This window comes from Amphiura filiformis, chromosome 2, assembly GCF_039555335.1.
Source record: "Amphiura filiformis chromosome 2, Afil_fr2py, whole genome shotgun sequence".
NCBI classification, from domain to species: domain Eukaryota; kingdom Metazoa; phylum Echinodermata; class Ophiuroidea; order Amphilepidida; family Amphiuridae; genus Amphiura; species Amphiura filiformis.
The window spans coordinates 63595847-63616338 of record NC_092629.1 but is presented as its reverse complement, the minus strand read 5'-3'; the positions used below and the strand labels follow the sequence as shown (position 1 = coordinate 63616338).

The 20492-nt window shown below is 36.0% G+C and overlaps 1 protein-coding gene across 1 annotated transcript in view; it reads left to right on the top strand.

Moving 5' to 3' along the window:
* The window catches only part of LOC140146524 (uncharacterized), a 70541-nt gene that overhangs the window by 11467 nt on the left and 38582 nt on the right, over positions 1-20492 (top strand). Inside the window, exons 2-3 of the mRNA XM_072168400.1 lie at positions 12447-12490; positions 17552-17760. Of these exons, the coding sequence (XP_072024501.1) occupies positions 12447-12490; positions 17552-17760 (253 nt within the window). The remainder of the gene's footprint in view (positions 1-12446; positions 12491-17551; positions 17761-20492) is intronic.

Genomic DNA, 20492 nt, shown 5'->3' with positions numbered 1-20492 from the left:
GTTATATATGATGTGCAGTTAATATTCATATTTTCTTTTATACAGAGGATGCTTCAGTTTTGACAGGAAAAATATTTTCTTGAAAACCCTCTCACTCGGTTATTTCAAAACGGTAACCATGCTTCCCTAGAATGTGCAATAAGTTAGCATTAAAATTTTTCTTATTCTAACAGCAAGCGTTTCTAGAATGCAGTATGGCGAAATGTAGTATAAATACCTCCTCAAATACAAACCTTCAGAATAGGTCTAGAGGTTCTCTAAAGTCGCCAAAAACTTTGAAAAAATTAAGAAAAAATGGATTTTTTTTTTAAATGTTCACCTTTGTATTGTGCATCATATCAATGTCCTATCAGTCTCCAATTTTTTAATTTTAATTTTATTTCTTTTCCAAGTTTTCGGCGACTTTGGAAAACCACTGGACCTATTCTGAAGTGCTAGGATCATTCACAGTTAATTTGAAAAAAAATTAAATAATGTTTACCTCTTCATCTAGCACATACATGTATTATAAATGCATGGAAAACCAATGCATGTATAATAATGTGATAGATGAAGAGGTAAACATTAGTTAGTGGTTTCCATATTAAGGGATCTAAAATGAGCGCTTATTATGCGTTTCGACAGTATTTTTGTGGGACATGAGAGCACCTCAGACCTATCGAATTGCATTCTGAATACTGAAGCATGTCTTTCTGATATCAAATAATTTTCATTTTTGAAAATCACAATATAATACAAATTTTATGACAAATTATAAAATTTGATATTTGTCAAATTTTTGATATATAACAGTCCTCGAAGTAAATTATATAAATCTAATGATATATTCTTAAAGTGTATGTTGCAGGGAGGAGGAAAAGCCGACGGTCAATTGAAAATTTTGACCTTTCATATTGAAGATATGGATTTTTTTTCCCAAAAGACCTAATTTTTTTGGTGTTTTGGGAAAAAATCCATATCTTCAATAATAAAGGTCCAAATTTTCAATTGATCATCGGCTTTTCATCCCACCTACATACACTTTAAGTATAAATCATCAGCTTTATAAAGTTTACTTCAAGTACTGTTAAATATCAAAAATATCAATTTTTAATGATTTGCCATAAAATGTGTATTAAATTGCTAATTTCAAAAATCAAAATTATTTGATATCAGAATGACATTCCTCGATTCAGAATGCAATTCGATATGTCTGATGTGCTCTAATGTCCCAAAATAAATACTGTCCAAACATTCATACCCCAGCCCTTAAGGATAACAAACTGTAATTTTTTGTAATTTTTTCCAATATTTTTCAAATTAACTGTGAATGATCCTAGCACTTCAGAATACGCCTAGTGGTTCTCCAAAGTCAACAAAAACTTGACATGTTTTTTTGTTAAATGGATTTTTTTTGGAATTTTTAACTTTGTATTGTGCATCATATCAGTGTCCTATCAGTCACGTAGGCCTTGTTATAAAGCCAAAAATCGCTTCAACTAATAATCGTTATGTACAAAAGTATAGGAAACTGCATTTTTCAAAGCATATTTTTCTTGTATACACGTTCGATGTTTTTATCAATTTATTAAAATACATAAAAAATCCATTTTACCCCCAAATGTTTTTTCAGGAAATAAAAGATTAGATTACCATAAAAACTAAACAGTAATCTTTTGCCGGGTCTAATGTTATTTATACATAGAATTTTCAATGTTTTTTCTATCCTTATTCTTGCTCAATCAAAAAAATATTTTGGCGTATATAAAATTGAAATAAAATTCTCTGCCTCATAAACGACATCAAATGTGCCACAATTGGGTATCACGAATCGTTATATATGATGTGCAGTTAATATTCATATTTTCTTTTATACAGAGGATACTTCAGTTTTGACAGGAAAAATATTTTCTTGAAAACCCTCTCACTCGGTTATTTCAAAACGGTAACCATGCTTCCCTAGAATGTGCAATAATTTAGCATTAAAATTTTTCTTATTCTAACAGCAAGCGTTTCTAGAATGCAGTATGGCGAAATGTAGTATAAATACCTCCTCAAATACAAACCTTCAGAATAGGTCTAGAGGTTCTCTAAAGTCGCCAAAAACTTTGAAAAAATTAAGAAAAAAATGATTTTTTTTAAATGTTCACCTTTGTATTGTGCATCATATCAATGTCCTATCAGTCACGTAGGCCTTGTTATAAAGCCAAAAAATCACTTCAACGAATAATCGTTATGTACAAAAGTATAGGAAACTGCATTTTTAAAAGCACATTTTCTGTGTGAAGGAAGCATATTTTTCAAACTTATAAAAACAGGTCCCAGAATGTATTTTCACAATTTTTTCAAAGGTTGCAGTCATCAAATATGTGTTGAAAGTTTTGCCAGATATGGAGTATAAATACCTTCTCAAATACAAACCTTCAGCAGGGGTGGAATTTCGTAAAGTGCCACAGGAGTCCAAGTGGATTCTCGCAAGAGAGTTTTATGAGAGTCCATGGATTCCGTAAATGGATTCTCGTTGTACAATCTTGCGGGAGTCCAAAAGGTATTATATGTAGGCCTACGTAAAATGCATTCAAACAAACTAACTAACAAATAAACTAACAAAGTTAAGTTTTTAATATATGGTCAATTCCAAGCAACCTCGCCCAAATTGTCAAAATTTAAAAATCAAGTCAAGTATATGATTTTGGTCTCATATTGTAGCTAAAAAGTTATATTTTCTGAAAACATACTTTTTTAGGAGGAAATGGTGTCCATTGTTAGAAAAACATCCTAATTTGCATAAATTTGCATATTCTTGACTGGTAAAAGCAGCAAAACTAAAAACACAGCAACTGCTCTGTACTGTAAAATTTTGGAAACAAATTATGCATGTGAATATAAAGTTTATAAGTAGCTCAAAATATAAACACCAGAAATTTTCAAATTTTATAACGTGTAGCTTCGTCAGCATTGTTTGAGTACCAATTTTACGATTGAAAGCATCATTCCAACGCATAAAAGTATCATTTATTACCACTGCAATTTTAAAATAAGGTTGATTTTCATTGAAACTAGAATGCAAAGCAAATTTATTCATCCCTATCCAATGACCCAAAAATAATTTTCAAAAGTCTAATTTTGCGGTAACGACCAATTAAAGTTGCATCATTCAAACGCTATGGAATGATGCATAATTCATAATGTGCCTGTTTGAAAAAAAATATTCACAATTTTGGGTTAGAACTTTCTGAAATGCATTGCACAGAATTATCTTTACAGTAATTGATGTTTCAGCATTGCCTGAACCATTGTAAGTGACATAACTCCACAAAAACCCTGCATCATTCCGCAACGCCATAAGGATTCATGGATTGCAAGGATTTTTTCTTTAAATTTACGATAAAATAAAAACAGTGATGATTATTTCTTGATAGATGGTGATAGTTGTTATGTTACATCCTATGGCTAACACCCAGTGCTAAATTTCACTTCCAAGAATTTTAGACTAACAAAATGTTGACATAATTTTAGTTTCAAAATGTGACCATGCAACACAAGTTATCTGATTAAAAAAAATCGGTGATAAATATTTTTGGATAAATATTGATATTTGTCAGCTAACATAAGTAGCCAAGTATATAAAACACAATTTACTCAAATTTATTGATCTATTTATTTTTATTTTCAAACATGGACTGCTTTTCATTTTCTATGGATTTTACACACAGCATCATTCCGCAACGCCCTTGCATCATTCCGCAACATGACCTAGTGTCGGAAAATTTGGCATAAAGAGACGATGCCCAAATTTTTTTTAAATCGATACTGACAATTGTCAGTTTACATCCTAAGCTTTAGATTAAGTGGCAAATTTAATATCTCAGATTACTAAACTCACAGAGTTTGTCAAAAATGTTTTAGTGCAAAAAATACTGGTCCTGGCGCATCATTCAAGAACGCTTGAACTTTGCATATGCAAATTAGGAAATTTGGGTGGTTTGGAAAAGTTTCTCCTACCTTAATCATTCACTAACCAAAAATACTTTAACATTATGCTATTCACCTTGTGCTGTTAATACATATTTGGCTGCTGCATCAAAAAGAAATTCATACAAAGCCAGTGTGCATCATTCCGCAACGCTTGGAATTGCCCATATATGTGTCATCATACTCTCACTTCCATATGTCATTGCATCTTTGGCGACTTTTCCTTTATATTTTGCAGGGTTTGAGTTTTAAGGCGTGTTGAACTTAAACGCAAGTTCGCTGAGCCGATCATTTCCAGCGAGAGTCCACATGGACTCTCACAATAGGACTTTTACGGGAGTCTCTGCGAGAGTCGACTCTCAGACTCCCGCGAAATTCCACCCCTGCTTCAGAATAGGTCTAGAGGTTCGCTAAAAACTTTGAAAAAATTAAGAAAAATTGATTTTTTTTAAATGTTCACCTTCGTATTGTTAAATGGATTTTTTTTTGAATTTTTAACTTTGTATTGTGCATCATATCAATGTCCTATCAGTCACGTAGGCCTTGTTATAAAGCCAAAAATCGCTTCAACGAATAATCGTTATGTACAAAAGTATAGGAAACTGCATTTTTAAAAGCACATTTTCTGTGTGAAGGAAGCATATTTTTCAAACTTATAAAAACAGGTCCCAGAATGTTTTTTCACAATTTTTTCAAAGGTTGTAGTCATCAAATATGTGTTGAAATTGTTGCTATATATGGAGTATAAATCCCTCCTCAAAGTGTATAAAAGCCTAGGGCTTCATTTTCACCTTGTTCTTTATTGTTGTTTTTCTATAAAATGTGTCTTCTGTGAAGGGGCTTATAAGGGTTTTTACAGTGTAGAAACCCTCCTGGACCCCCCACCGTCAGAGGCGATACTACGGGCGCTTCGCGCCCTACGTTCGCCATACACTCTGTTTTCTAGGTTTTCAATGTTGGCAGGTATGTCAGCTGCATCGTTGACGACATTGATGCCACTGATGTTGATTTTAAAAATTTGATATTAGCACACATAGCCCAGTTCTCCACTCTCTCTTCAAGAAATTTATGGTCAATTGGTAGTATCCTCATCATGAACCATGAGTTAGGTCCTACCAAGTGATGTTGACTGTGTGATGTTGTCTTGGAAGGTTGGTTTAAAACCCCATGCCAAAGCAGTAACTTGGAGTTATAACTTCTTCTACTGGTTTTACCTCTAAAAGTTAAACAGCAATTGCTTGCTGGTGATAGGCCTACGGAAGAATTCACAGAATCGTATGCTAATATGCGCTTGTAGAGGTCAAGATCGTTCAGGGGTGCATCAACAGTCTGACTACAGGTTATCCACCAGGAACTATAGATGATAGTTGCAAATATAACAAAGTCACACATCTTGGGTAGCTGATGCTTTGTTGTGACTGTTCCCTGTGGCAGCTGGGCGATGTTATTTTCCAACATGGTGATTTTCATCGAGTACAGTAACTTTGCCATCCACCTTGCCTTGTACATTGCACCAGGTTGCTATGTCATCACCCAAGAATACCTTACATACATAGCTCAATGAATTCAAAGTCATCTTTCTTTGTTTCTGCCTTTGACTTTCAGATCTCAAAAAGTATCAATTCGCATACCGTCTAATAATTCTGCTTCTGAATCTTTGCTGGTTGAAACCCAGCTCTCTAAGAATAGTGCCCTGGGATACAATGGAAATCCATACACTATTTTATCTCATTGACTCCATATTATTAGGCCTAAGATCAATCATCAATTACATTGTTAGCCAAAGTTGTATTTAAATGACTTTTCCCCACTAGAAATACACATATTTCAATGTGTTAAGTGTCAAATACAAGAAATGTATATGGCAGCTATTTGTTTACATGATTAATTATGGGTTTGGAACAGTTGCTCCATGTTAAAATGTAATGGTTTTGGATTGCCTGTATCATTTACACAGATAAATAACACACCAAGTACTTGGTTACTTAGAGCAGCCAATTTTATGATTGAAAATCCATGTTATGTGAAATAGCTGCCATATGCCTATTGTGTAATGTTCATATGGGTTATTCGTTCAAACTTTCGGGTCACGGAGGACCCATAAGACGAACTCGGAATGAATTCAAATTTTGGGAATCTTATTATTTCATCATTTGGCACATTTTAAGACTGGCTACATACATGTAAAATCTGGTTGACAAAAGGGGGGCATGATGCACCCTAATGCGGATCATACTATGTTGCAGTTTGATGTGGCAGTCATGTCCATAATCACTTAACTGATGTGTACCAATCATTTTGATACAGCCTGTACACCTGATCGTGAACTTTGTTGATACAAAAAAACATTAAAACATTTCGATGAAGAAAAACTTACAAAATATTAATGACATTCTTTAGACCGATGTTTTTTACAAACGTAATTGAGTATTTTTACCCCCTTCCCCCTAAACGAAACTAGTTTCGTTTACAGGATGTCAACGATCTTTTGGACATCATGATCTTGTAAATCATTTGCAAGTTTTAAAAGCTGAATTCTGAACTCATAAATGGTCAACTGGAAAAGACTGAAATCTTTTCCAAGTGGAACTTCCTGTTCATGGTATAATAACCATTGTTCTCTTGAAAGTCAGCACAATGGAGAACTGGCAGGTCTTTGTAGTGATTGACTGAACTTGTGTTCAGACAGTCTCAGAATTCTCAAGGATGAGTATTGCAATAAGTCCGAGTGTGTGTCCACACAACTCCATTGAAGCCTGGGATCCTCAAGTTTTGTGATTCCTGATGTCATCATCTTTGGAATTACAACCGGAAGCTTACTACAATGTATGACTTGTCTACTAGCTATTGCGGCAATTTAACCATATTAAATTAAAATTTATATAATTAAAACCAAGATCATATATAGGTTTTAAGCTCATCAGCACTCAAGAATCGCAAACTGTATTTTTCACATGGCAGAAGCACTCTGGCATCACTGGGGAAATTGTGAAATCCCCTAAATTTCTTGGGGATAAATTTAAAGGCAAGCTTACGGATTGGAATTCTCAAGAGCGTTCACGCGGCAGATTTCTTTAAGTTTTTGCTCGAGAACCGCATTGCTTAAAAGTAAAAAGCCCTCTGTATGAAAGATACTTAAATTGAATACTACTAATAGTATCAAAAGCAATAAATCAGCAGAAATAGGAATTGACAGATTGGCAATATAAAATGGGCTGTTCCATGTAAAATCCATACACCCCCTATGGAAGCTATGACCTTAATCTCCCACACAGGGATGTAGATTTCTAATGGAGTCACACACTTTTAAATTCACAAACCCTGTTTCAAAGATTATAATGTCTTCCATATGGGGTGTATATGATTTCAACTGAAATGGCCGAATATCCCAAACTTCTTCTTTTATCATTGTCGGCATAATATCAAGTGACCAATTAAAATTCCTTTCAAAAAGGAATGGGGCACCCAATGGGAGCTTTGATGTGATGTGCAGCTATGTGCAGATGAAATAGTTTTAAAATAAAAATGTAATTATTTGGGTAACATTTACTTAAAACAATTGTAACATTATCATAGTAAACAGGAAGATTATAAAAAAGGAATAAAGCTCAGGTTAGCATTTCAGTTCTTATTGTTAGGCAATCATGGTATCATGTTGGGGAGGGGTGGTTATTAGAGCAGACTTATTCTATTCAGAGTAGGTTTGCATATTTAATTCTTGTGTTGTTTTTCAAACAGGAGTTTATTTCTTGTGAGTGATTGCAATGGTAAAGAAGACGAGAATAAAGAATCTGAACAGGTGTTATTTTACATACTCGGCAGTGGGGTTTGACTCCCACCCTTTTTATTTTACCCCCACCCTTTTTATTGAGGCACCCTTTATACTGAAAATTCCTGACCCCCACGCTTTTTACTGAGGCACCCTTTATACTGAAAATTCTTGACCCCCACCACTTTTTGCTTTTTTCCGCTATTTGTAAACTGACAAAGTCGCACGCAATTTGGTTCAAGTATCAAGTACGCCGAATTCTGCACCTATTTCACATGTATGAGTCCGATGTTTTTCTCTCCAATAAGTTAATTGATACATTACGTGAACAATGCAAATTATATGTGAAAAACTACTACTGCACTGTAAAATAAGCATTTTAATGAATAACTGTACTTTTATGGTGTTCAAATGTTGTTCTTGTCATGAAACTTGACGACGCTGTGTTCAGCGACTATATCCTACTTCTTCCGTGCTTGCTTCGCTCAATCAATTATGCATTTAATGACGCCACTCATATACCATCAATGTAAAGAAAAAGAACACGTCATGGAAAAGCGGACATTTGCATATGACGTAGGTGTTTTGGCAGCGCTTCCGGGGGGAGGATATTGTGTACATTGCACTGGATTCACGTAAACAAGCGCGAGCCTGCATCAAATGGAATTTTATCTTGCGACATAGTGTGCAAGTTTTGGTGATTTTTCTTGGAACTATGATTATTTTATCATTCAATAAAAATATACTGTAAGTTGGAAGAAGCCCCACGCTTTTTATTTTAATCCCACGCTTTATATCAGTCCACGCTTTTTACCCAAAAAGTTTAAACCCCCACGCTTTCACCAATTTTCAGAATTTCGAACCGGCACGCATTATAAAGCGTGGACTGCCGAGTGTGCTTTAGTGACTTTAATAGTATGTAAATATGGTAATGAAAAAGATATAAACATTTATATTTGTTACAATGTTTTTACTTCGAAACAGCGATGAAAATGAAGTTTATAGTTATCAATAACAATGGTCTGGGGCATCGAACGTGATGGAGAACAATCAAAACCGATGCTGATCGATCAGAGGTTAATTGCCATAATATTCCCGAGAATACTATCCAATCACAGTCCACATTCACAACATGGGTGTATGAATTAGGAGCAATTCTAGAAACATAAAAACAATGTTGCAACAAAATTAAGCTTGCAGTAGATACCCGATTTATTTTTCAGCAGATTATTTAAAGCGTAAATTCCTGCTGTATCTAGAACTACTTGCATTCAGTGCATATTAGTAAACAGTAATAAAATCAAAATCAAGTGAATTGCATTATTTATTCTTAGCGCATGCTTTTTAAAGCAAAACAAATGCAAAGTAGGCTACATTGTAAATCTAGCAAAACAAAATGCAATTCCAAGCCAATATTGAGGCCCAAAAAGGGCAAAGACAATTCTGTTTGTTTGAAATTTACAGATTGTATAGGGTTTTTAGTTCCTCCTTGAAAGTAGATATTTCAAGATTGGTGATGGTTGTGGGATATCAGCATACGAACACCTCATCATATGTCTCAGTACAACTTTGAAATCTGGATGCTTCATGGCATAGATCATGAAATTAATGGCACTGTTAGCAAATGGACCAACCGATACATAATATGCGATGTGCATGTAACTATCAAGGGCGAGTAAGGTGAAGTAGGGAACAAAACACACCAAAAATCCCATGACGACAATGAAGAGGTTTTTGGTGATCGCGATCTGTTGTTTCGATATTTGTTTCCTTCTGCGTAGTGAATTGGCCCTGCTGGGATCGCGGATCGCTACAGTGATTGCATGCTCTGATGTGGAGGTTGATGTGCTATCACGCTGTAAATTATCGGTCATAGAGCTTGGGGAATGTGAGCTTGGAGAAATCGGTAGCAAATGTTGCTTCTGTTCCACAAAGTGTTTCTTGATATACACATAGATTCCAATGTAAGATCCAACTATTACTACGAATGGTGACAGACCAACTCCATTTAGAATAAGGTCAAACACAAGTGGTTGGTTATAGACGTCGGCGCATGCTAAACTCGACTGGTCATACCCAAAAGCAACATTTCCAGTTTGATAAAGGGTCAGAAGACTTGCTGACGGGATGATCCCGGTATCACCACTAGAATCGCAAGTTTCCAGGATGTAAATATCTTTGGGTACCACATGGGTTTTGAGATGTGGATGAGTCTATTTATACCAATCATACCCAATGTCCATACGCTGGTTCCTATGCAGGCATATATCATGAAACCAACAGCCTGACAAATCCAGTATGCTCCTGGTATTGGCCAGTCATTTTTGCCAAGACTACCGACAATGTACCATATAAGTGTAAAGGATGTCAACAGATCAGCTATGCTCAAACTTGTCACAAATGCATTAGTTGAAGTCTGGAGCTTCTTTGAGAGAGCTACAGCAGCGATGATCATGGAGTTCCCAATAAGTCCAGTGATAGTTATCAATCCTATCAGCGCTGCAACAAGAATTTGTTCCCAGTATGAGACATTCAAGGAATACATTGTATCGGTTGCATTGGTAGCGATGCTGGTATTGCTCACAGCCATTTTTGCTGGGCACCACTGTTTTGCTTCTAAATCGTTGGCAAGTTATGAAAGGTGTATTTATTATTGAATCTTGAATGAAGTTTTAGATCAGTGGTCGACTGAAAAATGCCCTAACTCTTTCCTAGTGGAACTTCCTTTTAAATGGTAATTAATTATTCTCAATTGTTCTCAAATCAACACAATGTACAATTCGCAGTGACTGACTATATTGAATACTTGACTTTTGTTAAGTGTCAAAAACTCTCAATCAGCAGAAGTTGGAATTGACAAATTGGCAATAAAATTTAATATCCCAAACTTCTCCTTATCATTGTTTACACATCAAAGGCAGTCCTTCTAATAAGTTTCATTCTGGAAAATATGAAGATGATCTTGTTAACTTTTATTTTAACTTTCAATAAATTATAATACCCTTGATTTTTATTCCTCCCACCCACTCTGATAGTAGCCATATTTATTTTATTATTAATTTATTATATTTTATTAGATCTTATTTTGCCTGGGGAACAAACTCTGTGGTCCACACTGATTTCCAGTCTGGCCCAGGGGTCAAACAAAATACATCAAAATACAAATGAAATACATACAAAAGAATTACATACATTTTTGTACCATGGATTTAACAAATAACATCATATAAGAACACACCAAGGAAGCGCATAAAGGGGGATATTGCCATGGTGTATTCCTTCTGTGTGTAGCTGTATCAAAATGATTGGTACCCATCATTTTTGATGGTTATTAAAAAGCCTGCTGCAACATTGGATCCTCTTGAAATTAACATAATTTATTACTGTTTATGACATTTTAAAATCGACAAATTATGTGGATCCTGTGTTGCAATTTGATGTGGCAGTCTTGTTCATAATCACTGGAAACTGATGGGTACCAAAAAACTACTAATCATTTTGATACACCTTGCTGTATGTGTATGTGTGTTCCATTTTCGTTAGGTAAATTTTTCTTTTTTTCAAGAGCTTTTAAGATTTTAAAAGATCTGTATGGGGGACAGTGACGTAACTTGGTAGGGAGGGGGTTGCAGGGCCAGAAGTTCTCGACGTGATTAGATTTTCAACACAAAATGTGACACAATCTGGTGCATGGGAGCCAAAGGCGGCAAATTTGAAACTGAGATAAAGGTAAAAATATGGAGTGAAAAATGTTCAATGAAATATATACATAAGAAAATAGACATGAAAAAACTGTATATCTTTAGAACCAAGTATGCTAGACCTTTTCAGTAAATGATAGCCTATTGGAAGTAATAATGTAATGGTTATTGTAACTCAATTTAACACTGAGCTAGCTGTACTGTGATACCTGTATGATGATTTAGCTGTTCGAGAGGCGTCGCGGTTTGAGAACGGGGCTAGTTCTAACTCAATTGTCAAGAATGCCTCCTTTGGCCCCGTGGACCAGATCGTGTCACAAATTTGCTAATTATGTAGCTGATTTTACATTGATAGTTTATGTTTTTCCTCTTTGCCAATATCTGAAGATTAATAAGTATACAGTGACATGACTAGGTAGGGCGCAGCAGGGCTGTACATGTTAGCCCTACCACAGGGCCTTTTTTTATATTACACATTATATACACCATGCTATATACTGAGAACTGCTAAAAACCCAGTGACAGCTCACAACCCACTAACCGCTGTCCCCGAGATAAAAGGGAACAGTCTATGCTGGCAGCAGCTCTCTGGACATAGCCAGGTTTTATGCATGCATGGTTTTGGATCACCACAGTCAAAAGGCCCTATACTAGTAGGGCTAGTACATGTAGCCTCTCAACCTGATTGAGTTTGCAGTGCAAAATATTCTGATTTGCATTTAATATTTTTAAAGAAGAAAACAAATATTTTTTGTAATTTTTGTTTGTTTTGTTACTGCTCACTTTACGGCTTCCAAATGCGCAGTAACAATGTTCGCTATATGGTATGCGCATCGGAGTGACATCTCAGGTTTTAATACTCGCAAAGGTTAAATGGGATTACCAAAAAGTTGAATTTTGAGAGGGTGTCCCCTTTGACAGAGGTGTGAAATGCAGTTCGAAAACATAAAATTGGTTCATACAAAAATGTATAGACTTGTGTGAATAACTCTTTTTTTTTTTTTTTCCTTTTTTCTTTACAGACCACCACCAATTATCACAGATATAGAGAGTGATGGCCAGAATGGTAAGACTATGAGTACATGTATGACCTCCTTTTTCAGGGCTGCCTAAATAGTGATTTAGATTTTTTTGTTTTAAAAAAAATACTGATTTAAATCAACTTTTCATTTTTTATCGTTTTTGATAAATGTAGGTTAATTTCTTTCTTAAATTGACTGTTTTACTTCATTCGTAATGTTTCTACCACTACCTCCATGAATGATGTTACTATCTACCGTATTCATACCATTTAAATAACCGCCCGGGCGCTTAGCAAAGTCATTTTGGGTAGGCACTTATTTTTTATATTGCTTACATAATTGCATGTAAAAAATGGCCAGGAATATGGATTTTATGTGTAGATGGTTCTGTGTTTGTGTGTTTGATATAAACACCTCAAATAAAGAAAGTCCGCAGTCATGTAACCCGTCCTACATCAAAACCTGATCTTGTTATGACAATTTGATTGATGAGGTCGTGTGCAGAATCTTGTTAGCTGCAATTTGATACCAAATTTGCTACCGAAAACTCTAAATTCACAGAGATTGATACCAGTATATGAAATTTGGTGCATTTTCAAAAGTTGCAAATTAAAAACGGACCACGCGGTCCTGTAGAGGTGAATGGCAGAGCGCGACCATTGACATAGCCCGAAACAACCGCTAGGTCATATCGATCGCATCGTGCCCTAGTAAATTTATTCATCAGTTTAAAGCGCTGTAGCAATCCATGCGTTTTAAGTTAACAATTGAATAAAGCGCAGTGCTGTACGGTGCGACTAAATTGGTCGCATTGGCGACTAACATTTTGCCCATGCGACCAAAAAGTCAAATTCTTACGCCAATGGCGACTAAACATTTCACATGTTAGTCGCCAGGGCTAATCAATATTTACCTCACAGACTAAACAAAAAATATACAGTGATGATAAGTGATCCATTAAGTATCCATTTAATGCTCATTTTGTACACAAAAATCGACTGGCATTCGCGTGAATTGGCACATTTTTTCAGTAAACACACGAAAGTGTTCAACACTTCCGGTAGGGGTAATCATTAATATTCATCATTCCCGGATTTCCCGTGACCTCATGAAAGCATGTACTGTTCAGCACGTACGCAGCACAACGGCGCTGTGCTTTACTACTGTACCACTGTGACCTGTGCATGTCGTGCTGTGTCACTCACATGCACAATGAATATTCAACGCACGTGGCTATACAGGCTGACATCGTGAGGTGTATATGTGCTACACAGTGAGCCAATGCAGAGTGTACGGTCGAGTGTTTTGCATTTGAATACATCGAGGGTGGGCATGGTGTATTTATGTTGTGTGATAGGCTGAAAGTTTATCAGGAGTAGGAGTTTAATAATGGCAACGAAGCGGACATTGTTGGATTTTTTGGAGGCAAATCGGGAAATACTGTTTCTCCGGAAGTTCGTGTTGAAACTGATGATGGAAGCAGTGGGGGAAATGCAGATTTTTCTACCCAACCCGCTCAACCTAAACGACGTAAATTCCAACCAACATGAGCCGATGACTTCGATTGGTTGGAGTATGATGAAGCCAAGGACACGATGGGTTGTAAATACTGCCGGGCGTATCCCAAATTAGCAGGCAGAAGTGATTTGGTGTCAGGATCTACATTGTTCAAACGTGAAACTCTAAATAAACATTCTGGAAGTATGCCTTTCTTAGACCAATTCTGTATCTAAATCGGCGGTAGCTGTTGGATTTGTGAAGCAAAATGAAATCATGGAGGAGAAGATTGATTATGAGCTCAATGGCGCGGCGACCAACTGTTGAAGCTTGTAATCACCAGCAAATGCAAAATGTACGTGTACATACCATCCAATAGTATGAATGTATGCCTATCAATATATATGCATTCTGGAAAACATTTTATTTTACTTGTGAGCAAAATTGATGGGCGCCTAAATTTATAAAGTTAGGCGCCATTGGCGCCTCAATCAGTTTTTGCACCGTACAGCACTGATAAAGCGCGCACTTGGGATAGTCGACAGGGGCCCATCGTGGGCAGACAAGCTTGACCATATTGCCACGCTAAGCAATTTCGACTGCGTGCTTCGTTTTGATTTGCAACTTTTGAATTTGCACCAAATGCCATAAACTGGTATCAATCTTTGTCACTTTTGAGTGTTTGGTAGCAAATTTGGTATCAAATTGGAGCTAACAAGATTCTGCACACGACCGTATCAATCAAATTGTCATAACAAGATCAGGTTTTGGTGTAGGACGGGTTACATGACTGCGGACTTTCTTTATTTGAGCAGTTTATATATCAAACACATATGGCTACACTGTTGCATGGATCCTGCACATAATGATAGAGGATCAATCCAGGGACTGCATTTTACTCTCCTTAAATCTGATATAATAGACCATGGGACAAGGCTTGCTAAGTGCTTCAGAAAGTAGTTTTCGTTCTCCCTTTCTGGGTAGAGGATGGTTTATACATGAAAATAATGCTATTATATCACTGATCAATAATATAACATTTCCCACTTTCAAAAGTTGCACGTTACTGTGTAATTTAGGAGTTATTTGGGGTTAAAAATGTGTTTTTCATGATTTTTTTCCCTTTTTGCCCAAAAATGTCAAATATTAAAATAGCTGTAACTTTCAAAATAAATTGAGTAGAAATTTCATTTCTATTGCAGATGTTACATATTACATGGATGTCTAACACTTAGAGAATAAGCGATAGGAATTTTTATTTTGCCTATCCTCTCGTGTGATAGAGCGACAGGCAGGTCCAATATTTTGAGTAGTGGATGCCGGCGCAGCGGTATCCACTACGATAAAAAATATTGGACCTGCCTGTCTATCATAGGTAGAGGATAGGCAAAATAAAAAGTCCTATGTTTTATTCTCATTCTTAGTTAGTCAAATATTATTTTAATAACTGTAAACAATTTTTTTAAAGCAAAAATTAAGTTACCGTCATAAAAACTCCCCTCATTATAAAATGAACGAAACTTGTTTACAACTTTACGTATTCTGTTGCGCTGTACTGCTAAGCGCGTTCGCCAGTATTCCGCACTAGTCTCGCGATCCAGCGCGATACATACGCGCATCTCTACACGCGTGTTACGGATTATCAAGACGCATGATGACGTGGGGTCGTCTACGGCCTGATAGACGGCACCCAAAATCATGCGATTGTCCAATCAGAAATGTGTCTACGAACTAGACCACTCCCACTGACTAAGAATGGTGAATAAAAATGTCACAGCACAACTCTAAAATATAAAAAAAATGGCAAAAACCATATTTTTGTGCTATTTCGCCATTTTGAGCTAAAAATGTAATTTTGCATGGGGAAAAAAATAAATATAAATTTTATTGATTTAAAAATATGTCATTATGTCAACCTAGTTATTCTGAACAAAAAGTTAATGATGGTGAATGTCTGTGACCTATAGTTTTTGATCTATGGCCCTTTCAAATGGACTAAAATAGCATGTTTTTGTTCAATATTTCCAATATTACGCCAAAAATGGTCCTTTATGGCCATTTTAACCAACTTGTTAGTTTTTGGAAAGTGGGAACTTCACTTAATAATATGAACATGTAATTGTACTTTAATGTTAAGCTATTTCAAGATCCACTAGTATGCCCACTACCGTGGTAGCAGCAATTTTATCTACTTTCAATGCAGTAAAATGATGACTAAAATGATTTTGCTGCATTGAAAGTAGTAAAATTGACGATATAATTGCTTCTGCCATGGAAACCGAGCTACCAGTGGATCTACAACTAGCTTAAAATGAAAGTACTATAATATATCCATAATATATGTGAAGTTCACTTTCCAAACACTGAAAATTTTGTTAAAATTACAAAAAGTACCATTTTCAGCCTAATATTGGAAAAATTGACAAAAACATGCTATTTTAGTCCATATGTGAATTTGAAAGGGCCATAGATCAAAAACTATAGGTCACAGACATTCACCATCATTAACTTTTTTTGTTCAGAATAACTAGGTTGATATAATGACATATTTTTTAAATCAAGAAAAATATATATTTTTTTTTCCCATGCAAAATTACATTTTTAGGTCAAAAATGGCCAAAATAGCACAAAAATATGGGTTTTGCCATTTTTTTATATTTTAGAGTTGTGCTATGACATTTTTATTCACCAGTGTTTGGAAATCCATATGACATGTAACATCTACAATAGAAATGAAATTTCTACTCAATTTATTTTTAAAGTTACAGCTATTTTAATATTTGACATTTTTGGGCAAAAATGGAAAAATATCACGAAAAACTCGTTTTTAACCCCAAATAACTCCTAAATGAGTAAAGTAAAACGTGGGAACTTTTTGGATATTAATTCAGACATATATTTACTCTTGATTTGTTATGTTTTGATGTTCTGCCCAAGAGTGGACTACGGAAGTGAAAGATAAATGCCCATGTCCCATAGTCTATAAGACTTTTTTTAGCTCTCCTTAGTTGATCATTCTCTCCTTACATTCTATTGAAAATGCTCTAAACAGCTCTCCTTGAAGGCTCCAGCAGAGCTATTTGATGCTCTACTGCAAATTCCAGAAGACAGACCCTGATGATGATCATAAGGGCTCATATTGAAATACCCTACCACGTTTTCACACAGAAAGAAGGCAGGATTCCCCTCGCTAAGCGCATACTCAGGAAAGCTCGGTCATAAAATGGATGGATTATATGCATCAGTGATACACCCTGCCCAGGATTTTAACAAAAGAAGGCTAGCACAGGAAAGCTGCAGGATGGCGTACACCTTCCTGTGTAAGGGAATTTCAATATGAGCCCTAAATTGTGGGCGCTTATAGGGGCATGGTCAGTTAATGGAAATTCATCGGCAAGGTACATTGATTTTTTCCTAGCGTTATCCCTGCTAATATGTTCATTAATATTGCACACAATGTACACTAATTCCTAATCATTTTAAGCAAACTCTATCCCAAAACCTTTACCATAATGTCTAATGGTATGGAGAGTATTATACTACACTTCATTCTTAATTTTTGTAGTTGTAAAATAACATTTTCTTTTTTTCTTCTAAAAACTAAACAGAAGTTGTCATGGCAACGCATCATGGAAACCTTCAGATATTGAGAGTTCCTATGAAACAACCTGGGAGCCTCATACTGCCGTATATTGAATTGCTGAATGAAGTATCGCTCATCTCAGGTGATAATGATTCAGGGACAAGGAGACATCCAGTTGCCATGGCAACAGGTTACTTGGATGCATATCAATCTATGATCCAAGTTAGACAGCAGGTTAGTAATAAAATGATACAAAGAGTGTACATTGCTTATTCATTGTTGGGTAATTTCTTGGATTCGCAATATGATGCGTTGCTAGCAGTTGGCAGTCCAATATTTGATCTGTAGGGTTGATATCGCTCTTCTGGCCATTGGATTTTAATGTTAGTGTGATAATAATAATGTTGAAAATAGTTACAGGAAGGATTCTGTGTGATCAATAGATAGAAATCGACTATAATTGTAACTTGCTGTGTTAGTGTGCATTGGCATGATATGTAACATCATTATATTGATATTAAAATACACAATGGCATATGTTCTTGTACTGTGTTGTATTCATATTACGTGGCTTTTGGATGTCTACATTTTCCCATGATGTACTACATAGTTTTGTGAATCAACCGATGGGTTAAGAAGAAGAAGAAAACTCGGGTGTGGTTTAGAACCCTGACCCCCCCCAGGTGCCACACCCGTGCACTGGCCTACCTTGCCATGTGGTCAAGCTTTCCGTGGCCATATGACTGTTCACATGATGATGCAATCGCATCATGTGGGATACCCGCTCGTGCATATACTTTGTGAATTGAGTTTCTTTTTATGTTTGGGTTAATATGTTGGCTTGGCTTTAACAAGGATCCACTTTGCAACATCTGGCTGCCACACAAGGATTTAACTCCCTAAGCACTAACCATCTTTCTTACAGCATGTCCGATTGGTTAGTTACATGATGTATTAATTTGAGTAACCAATCAAAATGGAGCTTCTAGAACTTTTAATTAAGCTCAACCCCTTTCAGTCCTACAACCATTCTAACCATGTCTCTGATCGGCTCAGTACATGGTATAGCCAAGTTTGTAAACAATGAAAAAGTACTGGAAGTGATATTTCAGCAGGTAATACTCATGGGGTTATCAAGGCATTTATCCTCTTGTGGATAATGCCTTTTTCGCTGTAGAAGTGACATCATAATCGGATTAACTACCATAGATGAATACAATTTTTGAATATATTGCCCTGCACTACAAGCAGATTGCACTAATCACCTGTGTATGTCTGCAATCATAATTGAATACAATACCACTCTTTTCAAAGACACTTATCTTACAGGTGCGAGTGATCAACATGATATGAATATAAGGTCCAGGTCTTCATCACTGTTCTTTTACATCTATGGTTCAATGCATAGGTATTGCGTGAACGTTGTAGAGCAGGGCGATATAGTCAAAAATTGTATTCATCTATTGCTATGGTAGCCTTACATCACTTCTACAGCAAATTGTGATGAGTGCTCATAATGTTAAATGGCTTTGAGTGTGATACAAAAATATACTTTTGGCTCTGTCTGTATAATTTTGTGGTGAATGCGATATATTCTTCTATCACCATGAGCACACAGCCAGTAACATTTAACACTGAGACGGAGTTGCCGTATATAGTGTTGGCTTTGGATATTTAATTAGTTTCTTTATTTTTCATTCAGGAAAGTCGGGTGGAAAATAAAGAAATAGTTAAATGTCCAAAGCTAAAGTTAAAACGGCACCTCTGCCCGATGAAAACTGGCAAGATGGGTTTTTTGCTAGTTTATGCCACAAGAACCGAACTGTGAGATGTGCATTAAATAGTAATATAAGTAGGGATAACCATCAAAATTTCATGTTGCCCCTATTGCTACAAAAGATTGTTTTCTGGATAGAACTTATCAATAGAAGTATTTTGGTGGTTAAATGGTCAAAATCGGTCAAAAACTTTTCGAATTATGAATTTTCAAAGTTTCCCATTCTGACCGGTCATTGGAACGAAATAAAATGACAAGGTCCAAAAATATCAATTGGGAGCAAAATTGGCATAAGCATATATTTACCTTTATATATTTCTTTATTTTAACATATATGCAAACATGAAACAAGCATATTGTGAAAGTATCAAAGGGGTTTCTTATGGAATGGCACTTTACTAGTCAATGGCATCAATTATTTTTTCAAACCGAGGCATTGAAATCATGCATTTAGCTTAACATTTGCCAAAAATCATCCAAGATGGCCGATATGGCACAAACTCAAAATTGCACTAAGTCCAGGTAAACTTTTTTTTTTTCACAAATAAAAATTTCGATGTTATTGGGTTTAATATGACCAATTAGTAGGTGTATGCAAATTAAATGTGTCATTGAAGGTCATTGACTCATTCACAACAATAGAGGTTATCCACTTCACTCATCATGCTCATGTGTGACTTCTAACAAAAGGTGCTGGTTCCCGTAGTATTCCTCATTCAAAACAATTCAATACATGACCTCGGAGTTACCTGCATGACTTTCGCGGGCTATTTTGAAACAGTTATTGTTGCACATTCAGGTACTTCTTTTCTTCTTCTTCTTCCATGGTTGTGCAGTCCTCATATGGATGAGTATCAAACGCACTGCGAGGGTGGTCATGCGTGGTACAAGCATGACATAAACAAAACAAATTGTGCGCAAAATAAACAGGTGCGAGTAAAAACTGGTAGCAAGATGATTACTGCCAGCAGGCCCTCAACGCAGTCTTGAAGACGTTGAGGGAACAGGATGCAGCTGGGTCTGTTGACAGGCTGTTCCAGTCACGGATGGTGCGTGGAAAGTATGAGTTTAAGTAAGCTGTCGAACTACACCGCGGATATTGAAAGCGGGAACCATGGCCTCTGGTGATTGAAGCTAGTGGAGTCATGTACTGGGACCACCTGATGTCGATGAGGTCAAACCGTATGCG